This window comes from Procambarus clarkii, chromosome 22 (genome assembly GCF_040958095.1).
Source record: "Procambarus clarkii isolate CNS0578487 chromosome 22, FALCON_Pclarkii_2.0, whole genome shotgun sequence".
Lineage (NCBI taxonomy): Eukaryota > Metazoa > Arthropoda > Malacostraca > Decapoda > Cambaridae > Procambarus > Procambarus clarkii.
This window is the reverse complement of record NC_091171.1, coordinates 18,457,266-18,485,069: the sequence shown is the minus strand read 5'-3', so window position 1 is coordinate 18,485,069 and position 27,804 is coordinate 18,457,266. Positions and strand designations below refer to the sequence as shown.

The 27,804-nt window shown below is 42.1% G+C and overlaps 1 protein-coding gene across 4 annotated transcripts in view; it reads left to right on the top strand.

The window, feature by feature from the left end:
- Positions 1-22,352, top strand: part of MKP-4 (MAPK Phosphatase 4) — a 74,123-nt gene extending 51,771 nt beyond the window's left edge. For all 4 annotated transcript variants that reach the window (XM_045741699.2, XM_045741684.2, XM_069329505.1 and 1 more), the window contains 4 exons: positions 8,420-8,568; positions 12,996-13,098; positions 13,830-14,053; positions 22,226-22,352. In XM_045741699.2, the coding sequence (XP_045597655.1) occupies positions 8,420-8,568; positions 12,996-13,098; positions 13,830-14,053; positions 22,226-22,302 (553 nt within the window). In that variant the 3' untranslated portion in view covers positions 22,303-22,352. The remainder of the gene's footprint in view (positions 1-8,419; positions 8,569-12,995; positions 13,099-13,829; positions 14,054-22,225) is intronic.
- Positions 22,353-27,804: the final 5,452 nt, after the last annotated feature.

The window sequence follows — 27,804 nt, the reverse complement described above, 5'->3', positions numbered from 1 at the left end:
TCCACGATGGATAGTGATCATGAACAAGGCCCTTCCAGGAAGAAAATTGCAAAAGGAAGGCTTGAAAAGGGCGGGAATTGGGAGTGTAGCTGGAAGGCGTCTGAGCGCTCACTCGCGGCCGAAGCGTGGTCCGTCTTCAACTCGTCGGCGGTTGGAGCGTGACCAGGTTTTTTATTTTATATGCTAATGTTCCTCTAGAGAATTCTATTGCGAACCCATTGAGACCAAAATGAAAGACCTAGTACGAAAATTGAGGTGACCAGAGTGAAAATAGTGAAAACATTTTATCGCGTTTGCGCGCTCCTGGGTAACTCGTTCGCACTTTCTCTGTTTGCTGCGGGTAATTAGCTTGGCTTTTGGAGTTTATATGCATTTAGTGCTGTAGAGAATTCTATTGCAAACACAATGATACCAAATTTAATCTCGTAGGACAAGAATTAAGGTGACAAAGTTGAAGAGAGTATACACTTTTCAGAATTTACGCGCGCTCCCGTGACACCCTGGGTCCCATATCGCACAGTTGAGGGGTGGCGCGCGGGGTACACCAAAGTGTTAAATAGCATATTTGAGATCATGGGCCAAACCCTATCAGGGAAATCATGATCACCCACACTGAAGAAACAAACTCACTAAAAGAAAGAAAAACAAAGAGAATAACTGCAAGATTTGCAGAAAGGAAGCAAGCAATGCTGCAAAGAAACATGCAGATGGTCCACCCAATAGTTATATCATACCCCCCCCTAGTTATAGCTGTGCACTGCCAGATGGCAGCACCATGGGAGGTGGACCTCTTCGTGTTGGCGTGGTCTCAACATCTCCCATTGTATGTGGTGCCATTCCCCGACTGCGAGGTTTCCACTGTGGACATGGATGCTTTTTGGCAGGACTGATCAAGGTGTAGGTTTCTGTACCTCTTTTTCCCAGTCCAGCTGTTTCTCCAGGGTCCTAGCTCGCTTAGAATCCTATCGAGGGAGGGTGCTTCTCCTGGCTCCATAGTGACTATCCCACCCTTGATTTCAAGCATTGATTGTTCCGTGTCTGCACCCATGTCTGCACCCATGTCTGCACCCATGTCTGCACCTGCATTTTCTGGGTGAGCTCCGGAGGATCCCTGATACCCTTCCTTCCTCTGGTTGTTCGGTTCTCATGGTTCAAGAACTGAGATGGGCTGCTGGCTCTCCCCCTTTTCAGGGAAGGTGGCATTAACTAGCAGGAGTGATAGTTGAGTGAAGTGTTGCTAGTTTACTTTCTTTCTGGGGAGTTCCTTTGCTCTTTCTGGATGTAGGTAGCAATTTTCACCAGACTGTAGTTTGTTTTGTTTCGCCTATCTTTCTGGGTGCCTTTCTCGGTCGATGGCCCAATATGACATACAGTATTCACTCAATTTAACGGCCTCTTTTATACCGATCTGCCGGTATTAACGACCGGTATCTGGAGCCTGCTATACCGGTCTGCGGTCGATATTACCGACGGTCGGTATTGGGTTTGTTGTGGCATCAGCGTCCCCTCACATGGCGACCAGGCCACCGACCTGGATCGTCCAGAGTCATATATTACATCTTAATTTTCTTTTAAAATGATTCACTTTAATGAAGAAAATTGTAAATTATTATTAATAAAATATTTTGAAACAGTTTTTATTAAGCAAAAGTCTTTGTTTTCTTATTAAATACCTTTTATAGTATAGGCACTAGGTATTTTTTTCCCACGGACCTAGAATGTACTCCGCCGGGCCATGTGTTCCCATTGTTTACTGTGAACTCGCGCGGCTAGCTTCAATTGTGAAGGATATTACTGTACTGTAATTGTGATCTTCTTTTTAATTTACAAAATGCCAAAAGTTACCCAAAGGAAGCGCCTGACGGTTGCACAGAAGCTGGAGTTAATTAAGAAACTTGATAAAGGATATTCTCATGCACGAGCAGCAGCAGAGTTTAACATCGGGAAAAGTACAGTAAGTGACATCAAGAAACAGAAGGATACTCTATTAAAATATGTGAGCATAACAGAGTGTGCTACTTCTGGTGCTGCATGTTCGAGAAAAACAGTAAAGTCTGGTCAGTATCCACAATTGGATGCTGCAGTGTATAAGTGGTTTATTCAGCACCGCACAATTGGCATGGCAATAAGATTTGAAGAGCTTAAAGTTGCAGCAAGTAAACTTGCCATTCAATTAGGTATAAAAGATTTCAATGCAAGTGATGGGTGGGTTGGAAGATTTAAGGCTCGGCATAACATTTCAAACACCAAAAAAATTTCTGGTGAGGCGTCAAGTGCTGATCCCACTAATGTTGATTCATTCAAGGCTAAATTAAACGAGTACATTGTCAGTAATAATTTAAGCAAATATCAAGTATATAATGCTGACGAGACTGGGTTTATGTGGCGAGCTGTACCAAGTACATCCTTAACCAGTAGGATGCAGGAAAATATTCCTGGACGAAAGATAAGCAAGGAACGGCTCTCAGTCTTGCTCTGTGCTAATGCTGATGCCTCTCACAGGACAAAATGTGCCGTGGTAGGCAAGTCTAAAAATCCTCGAGCCTTAAAAAATATAATGCAGGCATTACCTGTAATATATTACAATTCTAAGAAATCATGGTTTAATCAAACAATATTTACGGACTGCTTTGAAAACCACTTTTGCAAAGAAGTCAGAGAATTCCAGATCAACAAATGTGGAATAAAGGCCAGTGAGGTTAAGGCATTGTTGCTGCTAGATAATGCCCCTGCTCATCCCATTAGCAAGTTAATTTCAAGGGATGGCAGAATAAAATGCATGGCACTTCCACCAAACACAACATCCTTGATCCAGCCCATGGACCAAGGTGTTATCCTTGCTGCTAAACGTATGTACCAAACAGCAATGCTTGAAGATGTTTTAGTTGTTTTACCTAGCGAGGAAGATGAATTGACAGGAAAGGATACAAGGGCTCAAAGAACACTAGAAAATCTAAAAAAGTACACAATCAGGGAAGCAATATTCCACTGGGCTAGGCTTTGGAATAAAGTGAAAGAAACCACACTAACAAATTCATGGAAGAAACTGTTAACAGAGAGGCCTAGATGTGAAGCAGCAGTATCTGATAGTGAATTCGAAGGTTTTGAAAATGAAGCCAATGATTTTGAAGGGTTTGAAGAAACGATCCGAACAATGTTGCTCCAAGCTGATCAGGGTGTACAAGTGAATGATATCAATGAATGGTTAGAAAATTGTTACGATCCTGGTTATGAATTGTTAACTGAAGAACAGATTGCGCAAAGTGTTCTCGGAAATGACTGATGATGACTCGGACGATGGTGGTGAGGCTCTGCCTAGAGGTGTCGGATATCAGAAAAGATTGGAACAAGTTGAGGAACTCATTGAATATTCAATAAAAAGTAAACATGAGGTTATTGGAAATTTTTATGTACACCTTACAGCCTTAAAGCAATGTCTCAGAACGTTAGCCAGAGAAAATCAGATTCAGCCAAAAATAGATAAATTCATGATTTCAACGGTTCGTGAAAAATCTTCGTCGACAAACCATGCTGCACCCGTCGATGCTGAATTACCATCGACAAGTCGTGGAGCATCCGCCAGCAATGAATGCTCTGCAAGCGATGCTGAATTCCCATCGACAAGACGTGGAGCATCCGCCAGCAACGAATGCTCTACAAGCCATGCTGCACCCGCCGATGCTGAATTCCCATCGACAAGTCGTGGAACATCCGCCAGCAACGAATGCTCTACAAGCCATGTTGCACCCGCCGATGCTGAATTCCCACCAATAAGTCGTGACAAGTCATCCACTAACGATATAAAATATGATTGAAAGGCATATAAATTAGTGTAAAAAGTGTTGATAGAGTACAGTATTGTAAGTGTTAATGATTAATTAAGCCTAGACAAAAAGATACTGTACAATGTAAATATACAGTAGAAATAATTGTAATAGTGAAGTAGTATTAGAACTCATGTGAATTAGTAGTAAGCCTAGCTGTTGTGTGAAGTGAGTGCCTGAAAATAAGTGTACATACAGTATGTACCCTGTATACAATACTGTATAAACAATATAAAACAAGCGCTGCAGAGGATGACGTAATCTTCACAGCTTCGTAATCTTCAGCTTCATTAAAAGTAAGTCAATTTACCAATTTTATTATAGTATTACAAGATATTAATTGTTTTTTTTCAACAAAAGCTACATATTAGTCTCTGCAAATGTATATTCTATCGTCAGCAGAGAATAGGTGAGCTCAAAATATTTCGTCTTGGCTAGCTCTCAGTGACAAGGCTCGATCGCCATTGTTATGGCATGGCCGCCACAGCGTGTGTTGTAACATTAAAAATACATTACCTGCACTGTTCAGGGTAAATCAAAACACATCTCTAAAATATTATTGAGAAAATATTAACTTGCTGATTGATACATGAAATATTTTGCAATACAAAGGAATGAATCAATTTTTTCCCACCCATCTGGGCTTGATCAGACCGTGTTCACACATCATCCATGCAGCAGCCAACAACTGGCTTAATCGTCGGTGTGGCACTAAATTGAAATGCAATTACACAATGAACTTTATTTAATTTTAGTTATACAGTATAAAGTATATCCTACCTGAATGTTACTTGAAAAATTACCCGACCCGACTTAACTTTGGAAATAATGGAGCTCCGGAAATAACGACTAGGGTACAGCCCCATATAGGCCGTTAAATTGAGTGGATACTGTACTTTAAATGTAAAGTGCTCATAGACCATTGCTCCCTGTGCCTCTCTGAGGGGGCCAGGTTCTGGCTAGTGGTCCCCGGTAGGCAAAGGACTCCTATGACTCCCATTGTATGTGGTGCCATTCCACCCATTGTATGCATTGTACCCAAACTAATAAAGCATTATATCAGTTCGGATAGCTTCAGGGAGCCTCCGGGGCTCGCCCAGAAAATGGGGTTTCATTACATTCAATATCGGTTTTTTCTCTAAAAGCTATTCACATTTTTTTCTATACCCGACCACATGAGTGGCAAGAGATAGGTTTGGTATTCCTGGTGTTGCTGAGCAGGTCTGATTTTGAGGCACTCAGTTCTTGCTTGTTTATTCTGGCCCTGCCCTGGGATGTGGGCATTTGGTGGCTCCATGCAAGTGCTTCGTGTGTGGTCTTTTCTAGGGCTATTCTCCAATCAGCCTTGGTGCTGCCAATTGTGCCCCTTGTGCCATTGATTGATGTTGCAGAGGCTGTGCTCATTTATTTGCTCCCCTTCTACAGGAGGTGGCAGCAGTTTTCTACTTGCCTCTGTTTGGAGTGCTGACAACCTGTCTAAGCTCGTGTTTTGAATTCAGCTTGGTCCTTTTTCCTGGTGTTCACCTCTCTATTTTTCTGACTCATGGTTCCTGAGGTAGCTACTGTATTTCTTCTATTTTGTTGACTGCGGAAGGCCTTGTCCTTCCAGCCTCCCAGTTGTATGTTGTTGCAGCTTGTTTTTGCTCCTGCAGCACAGGGAAAATCTTCTGGGGGTTAGGGTCTTGCTGTTTCCAGGTCAATGTTGGCAACTGGAGGTGTAAGTATTGCAGACAGTAGTGCTGCCTTTGGCTTTTGCTCCATCCTCTTGGTGATATTGTTGTTCATCTCGGAAGGGGTCGGCTCATTGGGGTACTTCGCACCAGCCCTTTCACAGTTTGCTGTGAAGGAATGCTTGGCCTTTTTTCTCCTGCCTGGACTTGCGATTGTGGGTGTTAAGATCTTTGGAAGGGGATACAGGGTTGGCTGTTTACTCAGTTTTGCTTGGTATATTGTGAAGTGATTGGACACAAGTGGTCGAGTTTACTTTTTCCCTGTAGTGAGTTTTTCCATCTGTTCCCAGTCTCCAAGCAGGATTCGCCAGACCTTAGGCTTATTCACAACCTCTTGGGTCTGAATCACTTCATTCTGTGTCTGACATTCTGCATGACCACTTTAATTCAGGTTCACTTTGCTTTGCCAGTGGGTTCTTGGATGGTATCCCTGAACCTGCAAATGCTACTTGACATATCCCTAATTTTTCCAGGTTCAGGGGCTGGCTAGATTTTTAGTCAGAGTGTCTGTTACTTTAGTTACTCAAAATGTACTCTCTGGAAAGGAGGTGAGAGAGGTATTACATAATATACACATGGACAATACTGGAAGGCCAGATCCCAAATTTGCACAGTAAAAATAACATCATACTGGAGCAAATGATTTGAAAGAAAATGCAGAATAGAGTTAGTGAAGAGTAAATAGGCACAATCCTATGGAGTGCCTTTTAACTTTTAGGCACAATGAGAGAATGTTGTATGAACTTTCGAAGTCCACAGCTGTTCAATATCCTTCAAGCAAGCATACGACATATTGTTGGATCAAAAGTGGACCACTTCAAGAAAAATTATAGTTTTCTGCAAGAAAGTGCCAAATCAACAAGGTTGTAATGGATCTAGGCCTGCAGGCCACTCAAAGCAACAGTCTGTTGGACCAAGTTATCACAAGTCAAGCCTGGTCCCACCTTGGGCTTGAGGAGTAGAACTCCCAGAAGCCACTTCAGGTATGATCCAGGTACTCCATGTATGCTTTTGGGTACTTCTCTTCAACTTAAACCTAGCTTCCTGGACTTCCTGGACACCAGGTTGATGTGGGTTCATGGTGTCACATTTGTGGTTGTTGGTGGTTCACATCTTGGCCTTCCTCATCTTGGCTTACTGGCTGTTTGGGTTTCCAGCCAGTCCATGTAACCAATGGATATAGTTTTTTTTTTTTTTTTTTGAGATATATACAAGAGTTGTTACATTCTTGTACAGCCACTAGTACGCGTAGCGTTTCGGGCAGGTCCCTGGAATACGATTCCCTGCCGCGAAGAATCGTTTTTTCATCCAAGTACACATTTTACTGTTGCGTTAAACAGAGGCTACAGTTAAGGAATTGCGCCCAGTAAATCCTCCCCGGCCAGGATACGAACCCATGACATAGCGCTCACGGAACGCCAGGCGAGTGTCTTACCACTACACCACGGAGAAGTTTTTTCCCAGTTGGTCAGGTTTGGGTTCCAAATCACCTGGCAGAAGTTCATTTTGGATTTCCGAGACAGCTCCATTCATGGAGCCATCTTCTTTGCAATGGTGTGGAATTGGCAACTTCATGTTTACATGGTTGTACTCCCAGATCATGAGGCTCTTGCAGTGGAAGCTTTTTGGCAGGCCTGTAGTCAGTTGGAGTTACTATCTCTCTTCCATCTGGTTTGTCTTCTCTTCATTTTGTTATCCAGACTGGAGGCATTTTCTGGTAAGATGGTCCTTCTGTCTTCTTGGTAGCTAACTCAGCAATGGTTTCCAGCTCTATGGGTTGATTGTCACAACCCTCGCCAATCCACTTTTTTTTCAGAGGACCAGTATAGAGAGGTTCCTCAATGGTTCATAGTTCTCTACAAGTCTTTGCATCTGGACTTTCTAAGTTTAGTGTATTGTATTAACATTTGTATGGGTCTCACGTGGTGGATCTTTTGATGATGCTTTTGCAGTTTTCTTCTTGCCAGCAGTATGAGGTTGCTTGGCATTCTTTTCATCTTTTTGTGTATCTTCATTGCCAGTTTTACAGTGGTGTTGTATTTTCTGTAGTGGCTTTTCATTGTTTGGCATTTCATGCTGCCTATTAATGATTTGTATCGTTTGACTTTGGCTTTTGGCTCTGAGGTTTCGTTTGTGCCATTTTGTACATTGTCTTGTGATTGTTGTTGATTCTTGATTTGTTTGGCCAGAGGGTGCATCACTTGTTTTTATCTGGTTTTGGCTACTTGTTATTTGCAAGCCACTCAGAACACACGGGGTGCTGCTTAGTATGTCACTCCGGCGTCCCTGGTTCCTTGTTCTAGGGCTCATTAGTCGTACTCGAGAGTCAGTATCCATGTTGCCCCCTGCCATGTGCATCCACCTCCATTATGGAGGTGCCCTCACTCCTGGCAGTACTTGTATTATAATTATAATATCACATACCCTGTCTGTGATGGAACTGCATGCTGTCCTTGTTGAGAAGCAATGTAATTTCCTGACACTGTGCCTTTGTCCAGGAGAGGTATTGACTTACCTACATTTTCCTTCTAGTACATGCATTTATTAACACATTTCCTGTATATTGAGCTCACATGGTAACAAGTTCAGTATTTTCAAGAAAATATTAAAGAATGCAAGCGGAAAATCTTTTGATTGCTGCACCAAAGAAAATAAAGGTTAGATCAGCGAGTTAGGGATGCATAGCCTCTTGCCGCCCAGAGGAAAGATGAGTGTCAAGCCAAAACAGAGCAGAGCTCCTCAACATGAATGATGTTGAATGGTTTGATGGTGACTGTACACTGTTGGATATTTTAGGAATAAATGCAGTATAATAATGTAAATACCACACTGTGCTGAAAAACTGACAACAAAAAATGGTTCTAGAATAAAATCCAGAAGACGATGTGTGGGTCCCAACTCAGGATTTTTGGCTCAGCTGCTGCTCTACCAGATAATGGGTACAAGTCTAGTAGAAAATAATTTGCAGTATCGACTCTACAGGCTCCAGCATGCTTCCACTTCAATGGTTAAAGGTATTGTACCTGTACTTTTAAGTTGTGGTTATGGGGGGGATGTCCCAATAGGTTGTCCCATCTGGTCCTGGGGAGAAGACACTCATGTGTCTGATGTCCCTGCTGTGTCCCCATATTTTCTGTTGAATGTCCCTGAGGCCTAGAGGCCTGTCAGGCTGAGTAGGGCCTAGGACCCGAGTAAATTTTCACTACTGTCATCGCTACTCTTTAACTAAACCTAACCCAACCAGACCTGACCCAATTTCGGAAATCCGGACTCCACCTGCCAAAGATTATTGGGGAATATAAGCCTGGAGACGCGTATGGAAATGTCAAGACACATAAGCCTGGAAACCCACTTCGGCCAATCATCAGCCAGATACCCACACCCACGTACAGACTGGCGAAGCGACTCAACGGCTTGCTGACTCCTTATGTCCCTTGCACCTTCAGCCTGAAGTCTCCAAAGGAATTTGTTGACTTACTGCGGGGAACACGGGCCACAGGGATAAGAGCCTCATTGGACGTAGAATCACTGTTTACCAACGTACCTGTGGATGAAACAATCGGGATGATAGCGGACAGAGTGTATCGTGATCCGGCCTGTACTCCTCTTGACATACCAGAAAACATTCTAAGGAAACTACTCCAAGCTTGTACTAAAGAGGCACCCTTCTTGAGCCCGGATGGGCACATGTATAAGCAAGTAGATGGGGTCGCCATGGGTTCTCCCCTAGGTGTCCTGTTTGCGAACTTCTACATGGGTACCATCGAACAAAAGGTCTTAGTCGACATGAACTTGAAACCGGCCATATACTGCAGGTATGTTGACGACATTTTTACACAGGTACCTAATGTCAGACATCTGCAGGAGCTGAAGGAGGTATTTGAGCGGAATTCTGTGTTGCGTTTCACTTACAAGATGGAGAAGGATGGGAAGCTGCCCTTTCTAGATGTAACAGTCATGGAAAGGAGCGGAGGTTTCCACACTGCAGTCTACACTAAGGAAACAAACAGGAATGTGCCTCAATGCCAACAGTGACTGCCCAGACAGGTACAAGAGGAGTGTCGTTAACGCTTATGTCGACCGTGCTCTCAGCCCAGGAAGCTCTCAGCCGAGCTCAGGATGGAAGCAAGTCGATGAAGAACTCTGTAGGGTAAGGCAGGTCCTAGTCAACAACGGCTTCTCCAATGGTTTCGTTGAAGACATCATAAGAAGGAAGGTGAAACGCCATGCAACCTCTGAAGAGACAACTAACACAGCACCTGTACCCCCTATTAGACTATTTTACAGGAACTTCTTTTTCACAGCTCATAAAACGGAGGAAAGGGTCCTGAAAGATATTGTTAATAGAAATGTTATCCCTACAGACAAAAATCAGAAGATACAATTGACGATCTACTATAAAACCAAGAAAACGGCCAACCTACTCATGAGAAACTCTCCAGACACAAAGTAGAATGCTTTAAAAGAGACCAATGTCGTCTATGCCTTCAAATGCCCACCTGGGGACTGTAAGCCTCAAAGAATTCAGTATATAGGCAAGACAACAACATCTCTTTCCAGGCAATTAACAATGCATAAGCAACAGGGCTCCATTAAGGAACATATAATCTCTTCCCACAACCAGACCATCACCAGAGAAGTCTTAACAAAAAACACGGAAATCATCGATAGATACAGCGATAGCAGGCGGCTTGATATCTGCGAGTCACTACACATTAAGAAGTCTACACCAGCAATCAACAGCCAATTAATGCACAACTATATTCTACCCACTTTAAGACTCCGCACCAACATACAAGCATCAAGAAATACGGGCCAATAGGCCCTTTGCAGTTATTTCCATTCTTCCCTTTAACTTACAAAATATTATACCCATTGTTTCGTGTTCTGTCTTGTGTGACAAGTAAGCTTCTAACATGGATGAAAAATTTTCTGACTGATAGAAAAATGAGGGCAGTAATCAGAGGCAATGTATCGGAATGGAGAAATGTCACAAGTGGAGTACCACAGGGTTCAGTTCTTGCACCAGTGATGTTTATTGTGTACATAAATGATCTACCAGTTGGTATACAGAATTATATGAACATGTTTGCTGATGATGCTAAGATAATAGGAAGGATAAGAAATTTAGATGATTGTCATGCCCTTCAAGAAGACCTGGACAAAATAAGTATATGGAGCACCACCTGGCAAATGGAATTTAATGTTAATAAATGTCATGTTATGGAATGTGGAATAGGAGAACATAGACCCCATACAACCTATATATTATGTGAGAAATCTTTAAAAAATTCTGATAAAGAAAGAGATCTAGGGGTGGTTCTAGATAGAAAACTATCACCTGAGGACCACATAAAGAATATTGTGCGAGGAGCCTATGCGATGCTTTCTAACTTCAGAATTGCATTTAAATACATGGATGGCGATATACTAAAGAAATTGTTCATGACTTTTGTTAGGCCAAAGCTAGAATATGCAGCGGTTGTGTGGTGCCCATATCTTAAGAAGCACATCAACAAACTGGAAAAGGTGCAAAGACATGCTACAAAGTGGCTCCCAGAACTGAAGGGCAAGAGCTACGAGGAGAGGTTGGAAGCATTAAACATGCCAAAACTAGAAGACAGAAGAAAAAGAGGTGATATGATCACTACATACAAAATAGTAACAGGAATTGATAAAATCGACAGGGAAGATTTCCTGAGACCTGGCACTTCAAGAACAAGAGGTCATAGATTTAAACTAGCTAAACACAGATGCCGAAGAAATATAAGAAAATTCACCTTCGCAAATAGAGTGGTAGACGGTTGGAACAAGTTAAGTGAGAAGGTGGTGGAGGCCAAGACCGTCAGTAGTTTCAAAGCGTTATATGACAAAGAGTGCTGGGAAGACGGGACACCACGAGCGTAGCTCTCATCCTGTAACTACACTTAGGTAATTACACTTAGGTAATTACACACACACACAAAAGGTGGTGTCAAAGGAGAAAACCATGGAAGGGTCAGCACAAACAATAAGTTGAGCAGAACAAAAACTTGCAGCAGGAAGTGCAGTGGTCCAGGAATCAGACCCACAGCAGGGAAGGTCCCCACCTGATTGGCAAGAAAAAGGAAGAGGAGGTGCAGACTTAGTCTGGTGAAGGTTACCAACATTTTTGGGTCCCTAGACACCACAGGGGCCAATAATGGGGCATTCAAACAAATATAATGCCTCAAATGCCTAACCCAAGCAAACCTCACTCATAAAGCGGCAGATGCCCAATAAGCTTCCAAACCGAAGCCGAAATAATCAAGGCAGAGACTTAGTGAGAACAAACCTCACAGGACTCTGGGTCATAGGTGTCATCAACTCGATGAGCAGCAAGGTGAAAGCAGAAAAAATTACCATTGTCGAGTAGCAAGGACAATGAACACCCCTTTGAGCTCGCATGTAGCAAGCACAGACTCAGTGGACTGATCCATAATGAACCTTGCCTGAGACCTGCATGGGAATTATCAAGGCCTAAAGGCAGCTAGCCAAACAGGACATCCAAGCACTGGGGCTGCTCACTGAAGGAACAAAGTCCAAATGCATCCAACACTCTTAGGTTACAAATGAGGACCGTGGCATACTACAGTATGTGAACAATCTCGTGCACTCTCACACAACCAACTGAATTTCCTTTACCCCAGTGGCCTGGCATCTTTGGGGCAAATTCCCAAGCATACCAGAGAAGTAACTATCTGTGTAGGGGCAGCTCCAGCAGGCACACAGGGAAGAAAACCCTGAGCACATGTAGCCTGAAGCATAAAAGCAGCAAAGGCTACCCTCCCCCTCCACAGGGCAAAACAAGTTCAAGGACAGCTGGCACATGACTTGAAGCAAAGGGGCTTGCCCACGACTGATGGATCGTAGCATTACAGGTAGCTTCAAACAACACCACATCAGTGACAGGACTGGCTGGTCAGGGGGAGCCAGCTGTGGGCTGGGGCCAGGCCACCTGGTAGTTGCTAATGGTATTAACGAGTTTGAGATAGTTTAGAGTGAAGTTCTTGTTGTATTTAGATTGTTTGTAGAGGAGTTTGACATTTTTGAAGCTACCTTTTCTGTGACCCTCCAGTTGTCTGTAATGCACTAACCTTCTGGACACTTCTGGTTGGGTGGTAAATTGCCATTCACTCTGTGCCTCTAGGAGGGGGGGCCAGGTTCTGGCTCTGGTCCCCAGTAGACCAAGCAGAACTCCTGCAACTGATGTGATCCTGTAGGGAGAGCAATCTTGATGAGAGAGCTTTAGGGAGCCACGAAGGGGCTGTTCCAGAAAATAGATATGATTTTATTAAACAATTAAGATGCAAAGGATCTTTCAATCAATTAATTGGAATTCAGGAAGATCATCATCTGGATTGCCTTTATTAGAAATTATGTAATACATGGTGCTTAATGCTTTGTTTTGTTATGATTGTAGGTGGCAAGAAACATCTGGATGAAAAATATCAAAATCTTGTGCTGCCTGATCCTCGATTTAGTCCAAATTCTGATCTTGTGGCATACAAATGTAGAATCTGCAGGTAAGTGTAACAAGTTAGATGGATACTAGCCACACTTTGCTGAAGAAAATAATATGGCATGTGTTTGTGTTAATTATATTTTAATAATGTGTCAAAACATATCTTCATATAATAATTATAATAATAATACTAATAATTATAATGCACAAAGAAATCACATTACTGTAATGAGATGTATCAATGAGAAAATCAGCAGTAGCCACAAGGAGAAGAATATGAACCTATGCTCTGGGTTCTCCCTAGCACACTTCGAACACCACTACACCACAACATGGTCAAAAGTAATGCAACCTGGTATTCAACCGAATCCTCTAGGGGTCCTGAGGCTTCAACTGAAGTCAAGTCAGGGTTTTCACACATTGCCTCCATGCATTCTGGATCTGGTCTGGTATCCAACACTTTACTTCAAATGCACAAAGAAATCACATAAACATAATGTATCAATGTGAAAATCAGTTGAAGCCTCAGGTCCCCTAAAGAATTCAGTTGAATCCTAGGTTACATTACTTTTGACCATGTTGTGGTGTAGCAGTGTAAGAAGTGCACTAGGAAGTACCCAGAGCATAGGTTCATATCCTCCTCCTCGTGACTCCTGCTAATTTTCTCATCAATACATCACGTTAATGTGATTTTTTTGTGCATTATTATTAGTTAATTTATTTATTAAATGCCCTCAATAAAGTCCAGTATTTTTGTGGGGCTAGTTTTTTAATAATATGATTATTCTTTAGGTCTCCATTAATAAGTCAAGATTCAGTTCTGCCTCACTGTCAAGGTGAAACCCCAAGTTGGAATGACAGCAAATGGTCAGCAAAAGCAGATAAACTTCCAATATGTAATAAAGGCATTTTTACTTTTCCAATTTCTTGGATGAAAGATGCATCAAGTACCTTACAAGGAAAACTTACCTGTCCAAAATGTCAGGCTAAAGTTGGAACCTATAACTGGTGTGGAGGTAAGAGTTCATTGCTAAATTACAGTACTGTACATTATTTTTATATCAAGCTGATGTATATTTGACATACAGTACCAATAAAAACAAGATTTTATTCTAAGTCTTTTTTCTGGGGGAAGTCCCTACAGCTCCCCGGACAGTAAATTCCACCACTGACACCACCTGCCTCCCTTGACAACAATTTCCACCACTGACACCACCTGCATCCTCTAACAATAACTTCCACCACTGACACCACCTGCCTCCTCTAACAATAACTTCCACCACTGACACCACCTGCCTCCCTTGACAACAACTTCCACCACTCACACCACCTGCCTCCCCCTGACAACAAATAAATATAAATAAATATATATATATATATATATATATATATATATATATATATATATATATAATATATATATATATATATATATATATATATATATATATATATATATATATATATATATATATATATATATATATATATATATATATATTTTATTTATTTATTTATTTATTTTGCGCCCTTTAACCCTTAACATGCTCAGGGTTTAATATCCTGTCATCCCCACAGGCGCATGTCATTTTGAAAAAAAAAAAAATTATTTTTTCTTCCTAACCTGTTAATTTGTGTTCACTGATCACGGGAAAAATAATAAAAAAATCGTAAGTGGCATATATTGCCTGCTATAGGGCAGGGAAGTCTGGCAAATTATAGGCGCTGACTCAGCATGCGTCCCAGGCGGTCTGTTGCTCGCCAGCTGTCAGGCCGGAGTTGCCACAAAGAGATAATTACCTAATTATTTCAATGTCTCTGATTGACTTTTCATAGTTTTTTTGCTGTAATATTATTCAATAGTGTGTAGTTTGATATATTTATATAATAAAATGAGTGAATCATTGCTGTACTCAAAAATATGGTGTGCATATTGTTGATTCAATTATGTTCATCAATCGGTGAACAAATACTTTATCGGTTATTACACTATAAGCACAGGTTATATATAAGTATCTGCATGTTTTGTTTACTATTACGAACCACTAAGTAGCTATTATGAGTCAAAAAGTAAAGAGGAGTGACCGCCGTGTACCAACCAGCCACTCCCGCCCTCCCTCCAGTCATCTGACTCACCCACATTCTCCTCCCACAATACTGTTTTTACTATAATTCACTGTATACAGACGTTTTATATAAGTATCTACATGTTTTGTTCACCATAACTGTACATCTAAGCTTGTATGGTGAGTAAAGGCACAAAGACGTAGGACCTCACAGTCAGCTGATGGCTGCCGCCCTCAAGGCCAGACGCACTAATATTTCTCCTCCAACAATACTGTGTGGTGTTATTACGCTATATACACACATTATATATAAATATCTACCTGTTTTATTCACCATACTTGTACAAATAAACTGGTATGGTGCCCAAAGACCATCGTGATAACCAGTAAACAACACCGTCGTCTGCACGGTGGCGTCGTGCAGACGACGCCATCGCCTTCACCAAAATGGCGGCTCCAAACCTTCTCTTGCTGTTTATACCCTCTATACACACGTTATATATAAGTATCTACATTTGTGTTCACCATAGTGAACCACTAAGCTGGTATGCTGAGTGCAGTCAATAAAAGGTGGCCACACACAGTCAGAAGACATCGCCACCACCCTCCCTCCCACAGCATTACTCCTCCCTCCATGGCGCACAGCGCTAAATATCACCACAATCCTGCTATTATCAGAACCCTGGTCAGTTTTATCACAGTCAGGGGTCTTCTGTAATAATATCATCGCTACATAATAGCATGAACAAGTATATTTTGGCATTTTTAGGCGATGCTGTGGTCACAAGCTGAACAGCAGTGCTGTTAGCTCATGCTGCGTGCGTCAGGCTTGGTTGCTCACTCAATACTGAGGCCAATAAGACCCGGGAGTTTGGCCCACGATTTTTTTTTAAAATGGCGTCTGTTTACAAGAGCCCTGATGAAGGTGTGGTGAACCCCGAGTATCCGCGGGCCGTTTAAATCTTGTGTAGTACTCCAACACATCATATGACGTCATGTGCAGTTGACTGGAACAACGTCCAACACGTCATATGACGTGATGCGCACTTTAAGGGTTAAGGGTTAATAATAGGAAGTAGTAGTTTATTTTAATTCATTTAATAACTGATCATTCAGTTTAATTTAGGGAAGTACTTTTTATTAGTTTCAGTCCTCAGAATGTTGATTTTAGTGTTAAATTTAGTAATAGCATTTTGGATGCGAAGTAGTAGTTTATTTTAATTCATTTAATAACTGATCATTCAGTTTAATTTAGGGAAGTACTTTTTATTAGTTTCAGTCCTCAGAATGTTGATTTTAGTGTTAAATTTAGTAATAGCATTTTGGATGCGAGATGCTCTTCTAATATGAATATATAATTCTCGTTTTTTGGATTGGATTTGTCACGTACGCCATCCTTTTCAGGATTCACTAATTTAATTATATTTAATATTTAATTAATACAAAATAGCAATAATTATATTTTGCATATTGTATTAAAGAATTTATATTTGATGTGGGAAATTTCCCACGAGTGACTCCAATAAGTTTGTGTGTATTGGTGTTCTGCACATTTTTACACATTAGGGACTGCACATTCTGCAATGTGTTCATTTTGCAATGTGTTCTGTACATTAGGGAATTTTATTATATTAGAACATCAAGTGACACACTATTGAATAAATATGTAAAATATATTGTAAACAAATTAAAAACAATTTGCAGCAACTGGTGATTGAATGGCCTGCATGATTCTCCCAGGATTCTCACTACTTGAGCAAGCATGTGTTGACAATGTCATTGTCTGGTCACTTTTCTCTGCCCTATTACAGCCATATTAAGTCGATTTGAATTTTTGTTTCCTGTGGTGAGGGAATTCATTTTAACAATATTATCCCCCCTGATGTCTGATATAACCCCCTAATAGGTGCCTGACAGACCCCCTAATTATAGGCGCCTGACAGCTGAGTGGACAGCGCTTCGGATTCGTAGTCCTGAGGTTCCGGGTTCGATCCCCGGTGGAGGCGGAGACAAATGGGCAAAAAGTTTCTTTCACCCTGATGCCCCTGTTACCTAGCAGTAAATAGATACCTGGGAGTTAGACAGCTGCTACAGGCTGTCTGGTGTGTAACAAAAAGGAGGCCTGGTTGAGGACCGGGCTGCGGGGACGCTAAGCCCCGAAATCATCTCAAGATAACCCCTTGGCCAGCACAGCTATTAATTGCCGACAACAACACTGAGCAAGAAAAACAAGTAACAAGTTGTTTTCCTTCTGAGATTGTTAAAATGTGTTCCCTGATCACAGGGGGGGGGGGGGGGGGGGGTTGTAGGTGACGTTTTGGTTGTGATAGGGAGAGGAAGTCTGGCAAGATACAGGCGCGAAAAGAGAACACGTTCTCCACGTGGACTGAGGAACCCGTCCTCAGCTGGTCTCCTCCAGCTGAGCCATCAGACTCATTGATTGATGAAGATTAAGCCACCACAAAAGGTAGCATGGGCATGAGTAGCCTGTAGATGGTAGATGTTTGGAGTGACTGTGAACTTTGGTCGTGTAACATCTTGAAGTGTATCTAGGTCCCTGGTCAGGCAGGAGTTGCCACAAAGATATTATTACTTAATTACTTCAATGTCTGATTTTTTTGTCTGGTGTTTTTGCAGTAATATTATTCAGTACTATGTAGTGGGATATATTTATATAATAAAATGTGTGAACCATCACTATACTCAAAAGTATGGTGTGCATATTAGTGATTTAATTATGTTCATAAAGCAATAAAATAATATTTTTGCTGTTATTTCATTTTATACACATGTTATATACAGTACAAGTATCTACAATTTTGTTTACCCATAATGAACCACTAAGTTGGTATACAGAGTCCAAACAATATAGCAGCCACCACACAACAGTCAGCAGACGATGCCATCTCACTCGCCCACATTCCTCTTAACAACATAGTACGCACATCGCGAATTATCACCACAGTCCTGCTATTATCAGAATCCTGGTCACTTAATCTTGTAAATGAATAATTTTCCACAAGTTTCTTTTGTGAAGGAACATGAGAAGTCATTTCAAGATTCTTAGATGAACCAAACAATGGCTGTGGCTAGCACTGTGAACATCTTGAATAGCATTGTGTTCACTGATACCTGAATAGTGTATACAGTCTTTATCACAGTCAGGCTCTTCTGTAATACTTTCATCACTAAATAACAGCAGTTACATATATATTTTGACATTTTTAAATAATGCTGTGGTCACACGTTGAACAGCAGTACTCTTCGCTCATGCTGGATGCACCAGCCTTGGTTGCTCACTCAGTTCTGAGGTCTTCACACCTGGAAATGGTACCCACGATTTTTTTTTTAAATGGCGTCTGCTTACTGGAGCTTTCAGGAAGCTGATTTGAACCCCATTGTAGCAGCGGGACTTTTAAATCTTATGCTGTACTTTAAAAAGTATATATACGATGTGCGCCTGACAAACAGGTGTGCAGCCTGAGGGTTAGAGGTCACAAAGTAGTTAAGGTATGTACCTATTATGTAGTGCAATTAAAATGTATGCCTTTTGATTTTACAAAAGGTTTTTACTGATTTTACAGAATTTACCGTCAATTATCTGAATCATCCCTGATCAGTCCTACTAGTTCTTGAATATGATGAATATCTTTATCCTTTTCATATCTTTAACCTCCTATTGTAGGGTAAATGCCTCTCCACCCTATGATAATGGGGAATGCAGTAAATCTAATAATAAAAGATTGACTAAAAGGAATAACCAAGAGAGCATATGAAATTAGGAAATATTTAGAAAATTTAATGGAGACCAAGTAAAAAATTGGTTGGTAGAGATAATATATCTAAAGCAAAGCAAGGTAAGGTTATTATCAAGAAAAAGCATGAAAGTCGGTACAACTTGTACCATATTATTTCTACTGTGCCAGCTAGTTATTACCATAATCACTATTGACACTTGCATCCTTATTCACTATTAACCCTTTAACTGCGCAACACGCTTGCAGGCCCACGTCTGGGGATTCCTCCGGGTATTTGTATTTTTCACGTTCCATTCAAAACTCCCGCGGCTACATGGGGATCACATCAGTTTCCTCAGGTCTCTTGTAAACAGACGCCATCTATAAAACAAATTGTGGTCCACATTCCCGGGTGTGAGAGCCTCAGTATTGAGTGAGCAACCATGGCTGGCGCACGCAGCATGAGCTCACAGCACTGCTGTTCAGCTTGTGACCACAGCATCGCCTATGGTGAACACATATGTACATGGGTATATACAATGTGTGTATATACCCATGTACATATGTGCGTAGTATTGTGGGAGGAGGAATTGTGGTGAGGGAGCGGGGGAGAGAATCGAGGTAGCCTCACTGTGTGTGGCAGCCACTCTTGTTTTGCTCATCATACTAGCTTAGTGGTTCGCTATGGTGAACACATTTGTACATGGGTATATACAATGTGTGTATATAGTGTAGTAACAGCAACAGGAGTATGTTTGGAGGAGCTATGTTGGTGAGGGAGGTGACGTAACCATAGTGTCATCTGCTGGCTGCTGTGTGATTTCTCATGCAGTGTATGGTGGTCACTGTAAAGTTTGGACACAATACCAGCTTACTTGCATAGTTCTGGTGAATGAAACATGTAGATAGGTATATATAACATGTGTAAATAGTGTAATACAAACAATAACAGTATGGTGGGAGGAGCAATGTTGGCGAGTAAGATGTTTGAGGAGTGAGGGAGAGTGGATGTTGGAGGAGTGAGGGGTGTGTAGCAGCTGACACTTGCGGAGTTCTGAGTGTGTTGATGGTGAATGTATATAGTGTGTGATTGTGTATAGTGTGTAAATAGACTGTATATATACATAAATTAGCATGATACAGTGGAAATATGTGCCGGATATGTGTACACATGTGTCATGCACGTAACGGTATGTCTTCAGTCAGTACGGATGTTCTACTGCCATAATATAGTGTACGTGCTCATTATACATAGGATTGGCACGTAAAAGCACAAAATATATTTGGAACTGTACGCAGAAAATGAACAAAAATATATTCGCGGCAACTCGCTCATCCTGCCGTGAACATCCTACCAGCCCCGGGGGCGTACGCCACGGGCGACCAGGGAATGATGACGTCACGCATGAACTTAAGGACCCCATAGCAGCCAAAGTACGTACAATTTCGACCTTCTGTTCAACAAGGTCGAGACTGTTCAACACGCTTCCACTACACATAAGGGGCATAACTGGCAAACCCCTCACAGTGTTCAAGAGAGAACTGGATAAGCACCTCCAAAGGATACCTGATCAACCAGGCTGTGACTCATATGTCAGGCTGCGAGCAGCCGCGTCTAACAGCCTGGTTGATCAGTCCAGCAACCAGGCCTGGTCGACGACCGGGCCGCGGGGACACTAAGCCCCGGAAGCACCTCAAGGTAGCCTCAAGGTAGGTAGCCTCTGTTACTATACCCCTACTCAGGGAAGGGTTTTTGACACTTTCAAAACAGAAAAGAATTTTATCCAGAGATTTTATTTCCTGCACACTGGGTGGGTGTCATATTTGGAGGCCGTGCAGTTAAGGGGTTAATGACATCTGTAATTATATTAATACATGTTCCCAATGTTTCTATGAATCACTTAAGAATGGCAAAAGTAACCAGTGAGTTTCCCATCAGGCCAAATGATGATCAATTTGCCAGAGGTAACCTGTGTCCAACTCAAGGTCAGGTGAAACATCGATATAAACCAATCATGGGGCATAGCATTCTCTTATGGGGCTATTCATGTCCGTGCCACCTTTTGGTTGGCTTAATCTTTATCAATCATATCATTGTCAATCTAACTCCAATAGAGGTTCAGTGACAAAAGATCTGGATATACCACATACCTTCTCCCATGCCATTGACATTCATCAGCATACGATGTAACACTCCGAGTCTAGTTAAAACTCTCACAAAAGACACTACAGAGCAAACAGCTAATTCCAGCCTTATTCGAGCTAAGTACACTCACCCCACATTTGACTAATCTGATTCTACCCTAATGTGTGATCTATGCTTTAGCCCTCTCCAATCTCCATACCCTGGCTGCACTCATGCTCGTTGCTTTCTCCTCCAGGCATTTTATTTCATTTTATACACATGTTAGATATAAGTATCTACAATTTTGTTCACCATAACGAACCACTAAGCTGATATGGAGAGTTCAAATAATATAGCGGCCACCACACAACAGCCAGCAGACGATGCCACCTCACTCACAAAGTTCACCCATCTCTGGTCACCGTAAGAACTATGTCCTACATAACTCCTCCAACATGTAGCAAGCATTCTCATCTCAACCTATCACAACATGTCAGACCATTTCTAACATTCAACTACTGCAACCAAGACTGAAATATACATAAAAAATCATCATACTATTTGAATGTCACCCCAGTTTGTATGTTAGGCTATATAGTTCTTGGAAGCAGTATTAACCAAAACCTGTACTGGCAAGAATGTGATGATGTCTCACCATATATATAACAATTTTATATCTTACTTTTGTTAGGCTTGGTCAGGTCAGGTTTGATTTGTCTTGTTTATGTAGTAATTACCTAAGTGTAGTTACAGGATGAGAGCTACGCTCGTGGTGTCCCGTCTTCCCAGCACTCTTTGTCATATAACGCTTTGCAACTACTGACGGTCTTGGCCTCCGCCACCTTCTAGTGAGGACATAAAGGAGTAATAGAGGAGTACATACTTTTCTCAGGTATTAGTTCCTGTGAAAATCCCTAGATCCTTGCAATGAATGAGGAAAAGAAGCTAGGATAGGACAAAGGGAAGGACTGGTGCCCAACAATCCACTTGGACACATGCCCAGCCAGTTGTGGATGGCCTCTCTGTAAAGCAGAGAGGCCATCCACAGAAGACACAGAAATTGGGCATAATTATTGAGCATATAAATGTAAACACATTATAAATTATTTTAGTGTACTGAATTTTGTTACACATTACTTTAAAATGTAAGGACTTTGTCCCATTTCTATTCATCATTCTCCAGTAAAAAAAATATCGACTGCAATTTTTAATAATTTTATAAAATTAATTGCACTCAAATTGGCTTCTAATTTTTTTCAGGTTGTCGTTGCCCATGTGAAGCAAAGATAATTCCAGCATTTTACTTCATTCCATCAAAACTAGATAAATGTATATAATGTATTCACAGGCTCTTCCTAATAAAGAAGTACAGTAGGTTATTCATGTTTTCCTTTGTTTGAATTGCCTTTCTATTTTCTGGGGGAAGCTTCTTGTGGCTCCCTGAAGCTACAGTGTTGATCTAGTGCCAAACTACTTGGTGCCATCAGTGGCAGATTTCTTTTAGGCAAACCAGAGACCATGAGCCAGAATCTGGCCCCTCTAATCAGACAGAGAGAGCAGTGGCACTATAAAGTTGTCAGTGAATTTTAATCATGTCTGCCACTACTAGAGAGAATTGACCATGTAATGTATCAATCATACAATGTATGTATGTGATGTAACTATATAACCTGAGCTTGTAAAAGCACCTTCATCACCTTCAGTGATTAAGTGCTTAATTGCACACTAGTTTCTTTATCAGCTACCTCACCCTGTCAGGGTAAATGAGACAAATGTATGTGAATGCATGTATGTGTGTATATTTGTATGTGTATGTGTGTGTGTGTATGTATATGTATGGGTATAAAGCATATATGGAAGCTGATCAGAATTACATTTCACCTTTGTGAATGTACATTAATGACACTATGTAAAAGACACATCTAATACTTTATGTAGGGCGTACGTAAATCTGTGTATCTTTGTATTTACGTATGTAGGTTAGCTTAGCATTTTAAAAGCACCGAATCACCTTCTGTGGTTGAGTGTTCAATAAACCCTTGAACTGTATGTTTAACACTTCTCTAACCCTGTCCATGGAGGACAGAAGAAAATGTATATATGCTGGTTAGCATTGTAAATGTGTGGCCACGTTTGTGGTAGAAAATAATAAAAAAAAAAAAAAAAAAAAAAAAAACTACTAGAGAAGTACCCACAAGGTCAGCAAAACAAAACTGCACTACTGGACATAAAAATTATTAACACTTCAAAATTGCTAAAAGAACTCTTCCAAAATATAAAACAAATTCATGAAACTAGTGCTAGCTCGTTCACCCTCCCCCCCTCTCGTTAGGGGAAGGAGGGAGGCAGACCAGGTAAGCCGGCTGCTCCACCATCAGTTCTTACTGATGGTAGACGGTGTATGGTGCCCTTTCCTTCACTCTTGTTCCTATGTTTTGCTTCAGCCAAGTGGTGATTTTTTTGCCTTTATGACTGTTCCTATACATGTTTGTGCTGAGTCTGTGCCCCTTCCTGCTTGGATGTGGTAGTAGCTGAGTTCAATCATCCTGCTGAGGCTTCTGGGTCTTTCTTTTCAGCCAGCCCCAACCTTTGAAGCTTTTCCTTTTGACTCCGCTTCTCTATCCAAGGTGGTGGGCATGGATTCTGGCTCTGCCCTGGGACCTTCGGCTGTGGTTCCCAGGGTTTGGGGGAGTCAGCCATTGGCAATTGAGTCCTGTTTGATCCTTCTTGGATGCTTATTCCTTTTGTCGAGGGTGTTCTGAGAATTGATTTCAGTGCAGCTACCCCTAGGGTTTGTTCCCCGGGTGCCCTTCGATTCCTTGGATCCGTCCTTTTGGAGGTTCTGGCCTCTAGCCTTTCCCAGTGGAGACTTCGGGTAAACTGTGCTTACCACATGCATGACCAGGATTTTGCCTCGGTCATAGTTGCAATGTGAGGTTCATAGGTCATCCTCTCTGGCAGGCACCCTCTTTGTTTTCTCTTATATTGACAATAGCAAAAAATAGAAATTAATTTTTAACTGAGAGCTGGGCTTGGTTTTGTCCTTCCCATTCACTTGTACTCGCCTAGTTGTGAGTACTGGTACAAGCGAATGGGAAGGACAAAACCAAGCTCAGCTCCCAGTTTAAAATTACTGGTAATTAATTAATTAAGAGTGGCATATGGCTTCTGTGTTACATGTGTCTTGGGTTTTTTTTCTGTGTTTTCTTGTTTGCCCTGCTCTCCCAAAGGACATTGGATTGTTGTGGCTCCATGTTCCTGTTCCTTAGTGGTCGGCTGTGCTGTTGTGGTAGACTTTCGTATTCGTTGCCCCTTGACATACTCTTGTGCTTCTCGAGCCTTCTGGGGCTACTTTTAGCCTACTCTTGGAGGTTGTTGGGGCTCTCAGCTGTGCTCTTGCTGGGGGTTTTGGTATATGCTCTGATGCCATCAGTGGTTCTTGCTTTATGCCCCCTGTCCATCAAGTGGCAGTGGCTGCATTTTTGCCTCCCAGCTGTATGGGAGGCAAAAATCTTGCCTCCTATACTGCTATATCTTATATCTTCACAATACTGACCTCATAGTTTCGGCATGAGCCTCTTCTGAGTTGTGGTTTCCGGAGAGGGTTGTGGTACGGGGTCTTTCTCGTGTTTGTAGCAGTTGCCTTGGGCTAGGGCATTGCCTGTTTTGGTCGGGGTGGGCTGGTTTCGGATCCAGTGGCTGGGATGCTTCCACTTCCTTAGGCCGGTTCATCGTCTGGCCGGCTCCATGCTCTCTTTCGAATTTCCAGTACAATGGGTTGATGCCAGCCCTTTTTGCGGTTCGCTCCTTGACAGGGCAAACTTGCATCAGGCCAAAGTACATGAAATCATAGTACAGGTACTGTACTTTATTCTGATTTGCAATATGATGCTCTGATACAATATCTCGTTTGGGTTTCCAGTTTCTGGTTCTGCAGTTCTTGGGCATTTTGGGTGTCTTTGTGTGACCAGCAGAGGAGTAGGTTGGCCCCCTCTCTTTTTTGGGGGGGGAAGTGGAGCCTTCCAGCCAGGCTTCCTCCTCTTGTCTTTGTCAGGTCATTTTGGAATGGGTGTTCAGGGGTAGTTGCACCAGCTTCTTCCCTTCAGTTCCGACTTTTCCGATCCCAACTCTGGTTTTCAGGTTATTCTCTCTTCCAGGTCGGACTGGTGCCGACCGGTGGAGCCAATTCAGCTCTTACGTTCAGGGTTGATGGTTCTTATGCTAACGAGCAAGAGTACTAGTTGAGGATAGTTACTAGTTTCTTTTCTTTCAGCAGGAGTTTTTTTGCGCTTTCTGGCTGTAGGTAGCAATTTTACTGGCTAGTTGTTTGTTTTGGTTCTCCTATCTTTCTGGGTAAATGCCCCAGTCGATGGCAGATTTTGACGTACTTTAAAAGTAAAGTGCTCATACACCATTGCTCCCTGCGCCTCTGAGGGGTGCAGGTTCTGGCTCGTGGTCCCCGGTAGGCCTAAGAACTTCTTGTGACTGATGACCCAAACTAATATAGCACATATCAGTTCAGATAGCTTCAGGAAGCCAACAGGGCTCCCCACAGAAAAGAGCTTATATCAGTTATATCTGGATCAGTTAATCAAGATTCTGAGCAGATTAGATGGATGAATTTAGGGTCAGTGTATTAGCTAACTGGATTATTACACTTATTCTTGAATTATACACACCATGCTGAGTGATCAGCCAGCAATTATGACTAAATCCGAATCAAGCACTAAACTATCACGAGCACGAGAACTTATCTAACCAAACACCAGCAGACTCTCTGAAGTTAGATTCACTTTTAAAAGCTGCTATCAGCAAATATGTACAAATTAAAAGGCTCACAGAAATCTGTGCAGGAAATATCTAGTGCCAATTTAAACGCTAAAGATCATAATAGTATCTTCCTTGGGACAGCAGAATACGAGGATTCAATAAAAAAAAACTGGATCCTCTCATTGCAATGGTGTCATAATTGATGGTACAAAGAAATACTATGTTGAGTAATGCAACAGCTTTAGCTATCAACCATTAATAAAAGGCACAGTTTCCAACAGGTAATTTACCCACATTCTCAGAATTAGGCTAGGAAAATTGGGACATTTTGGAGAACAATTGATGCCTTGGTAAACCTTGAAAACTTCTATCCCTTAAGCCACCAAATTTACTTATCTGCAAGGCCAGTAAACGAGCAAAGCTAAAACAGTGGTTACCAATTTACACAGTAAAATAACATACTGGGGTGACTGATATGGAAGAAAATTCAGAATAGAACCTGCAAAAAGCAGGGGTATTGCTCTTCACCAGTGTTGCGCAATTTAAGGGTTAGTGGCCGTCCCAGCCTTAGTTTTCAGGTGCTGCTTGCTCATTGTTCAAACCTGGGAATTTTTTCACGGCTCCACTTTTTTCAGAGGCTCAGCCCAGTGATGTACCTTACTGGTTCATCCTTCTCCACTCTGCATCTGGTATTTCTGATGAACATTTATTGCCATCCCTTTGGCGATCAGGTGGCTTCACTGATGCTGTCTCAACTGTGGTCTGCGTCATGGTAGGTTTCATGACACTCTTTGCTACTTTTTCTCTTATCATTGTTCTTTGCATTCTGGCATGTGGTATTTGCTTTTCTGACCTGGCTTTTTCTTTATCGGCATCTCATGCTAAATACCGTTGCCTCGTATCTTGTGATGCTGGCGGAGCCACTACAGCTGGCATTTAGGGTCGATACTACCTCAGCTCAGTTTTGCAAGCTGTCTCATGAATTGTTTCACCTCTGGCCTGCTCACACATAGCCTGACCCTGCTTGTTCTCTGCATTGTGTTCTTTCGTTTCTGTCTTCTCTGTTCGCAGTGCCCCCCCCCCCCCCCCTCAGTCCATGATTGTTTCTTTAAGGTTTTGTTTCAGGCTTCTCTAGCTTCTAGTTGTTGGATGGGTGAGTTTCATGCTCTCCTACGGCAACGGGGGTTTAGTTCTTTTGGCCCTGGTAGGGAATTTGTTCATCTCCAGCCAGCTCCTTTTCTGCTGAATGAGTCGGTTAGCTTCTGGAGGGGTCCTTTGGTCATTGATGTTTGGTTGGTTGGTTAAGCCAGGGGTAGATCATGTGCTGTGTCAGGTGGCAGCTCTCCACTGCTGAGACAGTTGAGAAGCAGGACCAAAGAGCCAAAGCTCAACCCCAGCCATCACAATTAGGCGAGTACTGTTACCCTCGTGCCACCAATTCTGCCTCGGTGGATGCTTGTCTTTCTCAATTTGTCTGCAGTGTTATTAAGTATAGCCAGCCTGTGGTCTATTGTCGTACCCATGTTAAGAAATATGCTGCTCAGCTGTATTTGCGAATACTGTATGTCCTGGGCTGATATTTTGTTGCGGGAGTTTAGGAGGTCGACCAGGGTTCTGGCGGCCCAGTATCTTGTCAGTGAGCCCAGGAACTGGCACCCTTGTGTGGCTTTGGGTTATGTTTCTCAGCCAGGAGTCATATCTTCATCTTAGTTCCAGCAGTGTCCTTCCTCCCTGGTATATACCCTCATTTTACTTTTCTGTGGGTAGTTAGCTTCAGGGAGTCAGAAGGGACTTCCCCACCCTCCAGAAAACCAGCATTGAATGTAATGAAACACCAATTTCTGGGCGAGCCCCAGTGGCTCCCCGACACCCTCCCTCCAAGTCATCAGGGGGTTGGTTACCTCTATCACAGAACTGAGGGTGGAAGAGTTGGCTGACTGGGACCTGCCTCCCCCTTCCCCTGAACTGAGTGGTAGGTGGGGCAAACGAGCTTGTGCTAGTTTCAGGAGATTTTTATTTGTTTATATTGTTGGGCGAGTTCTTTTGGTAGTCCCTGCTAGGCCTACATA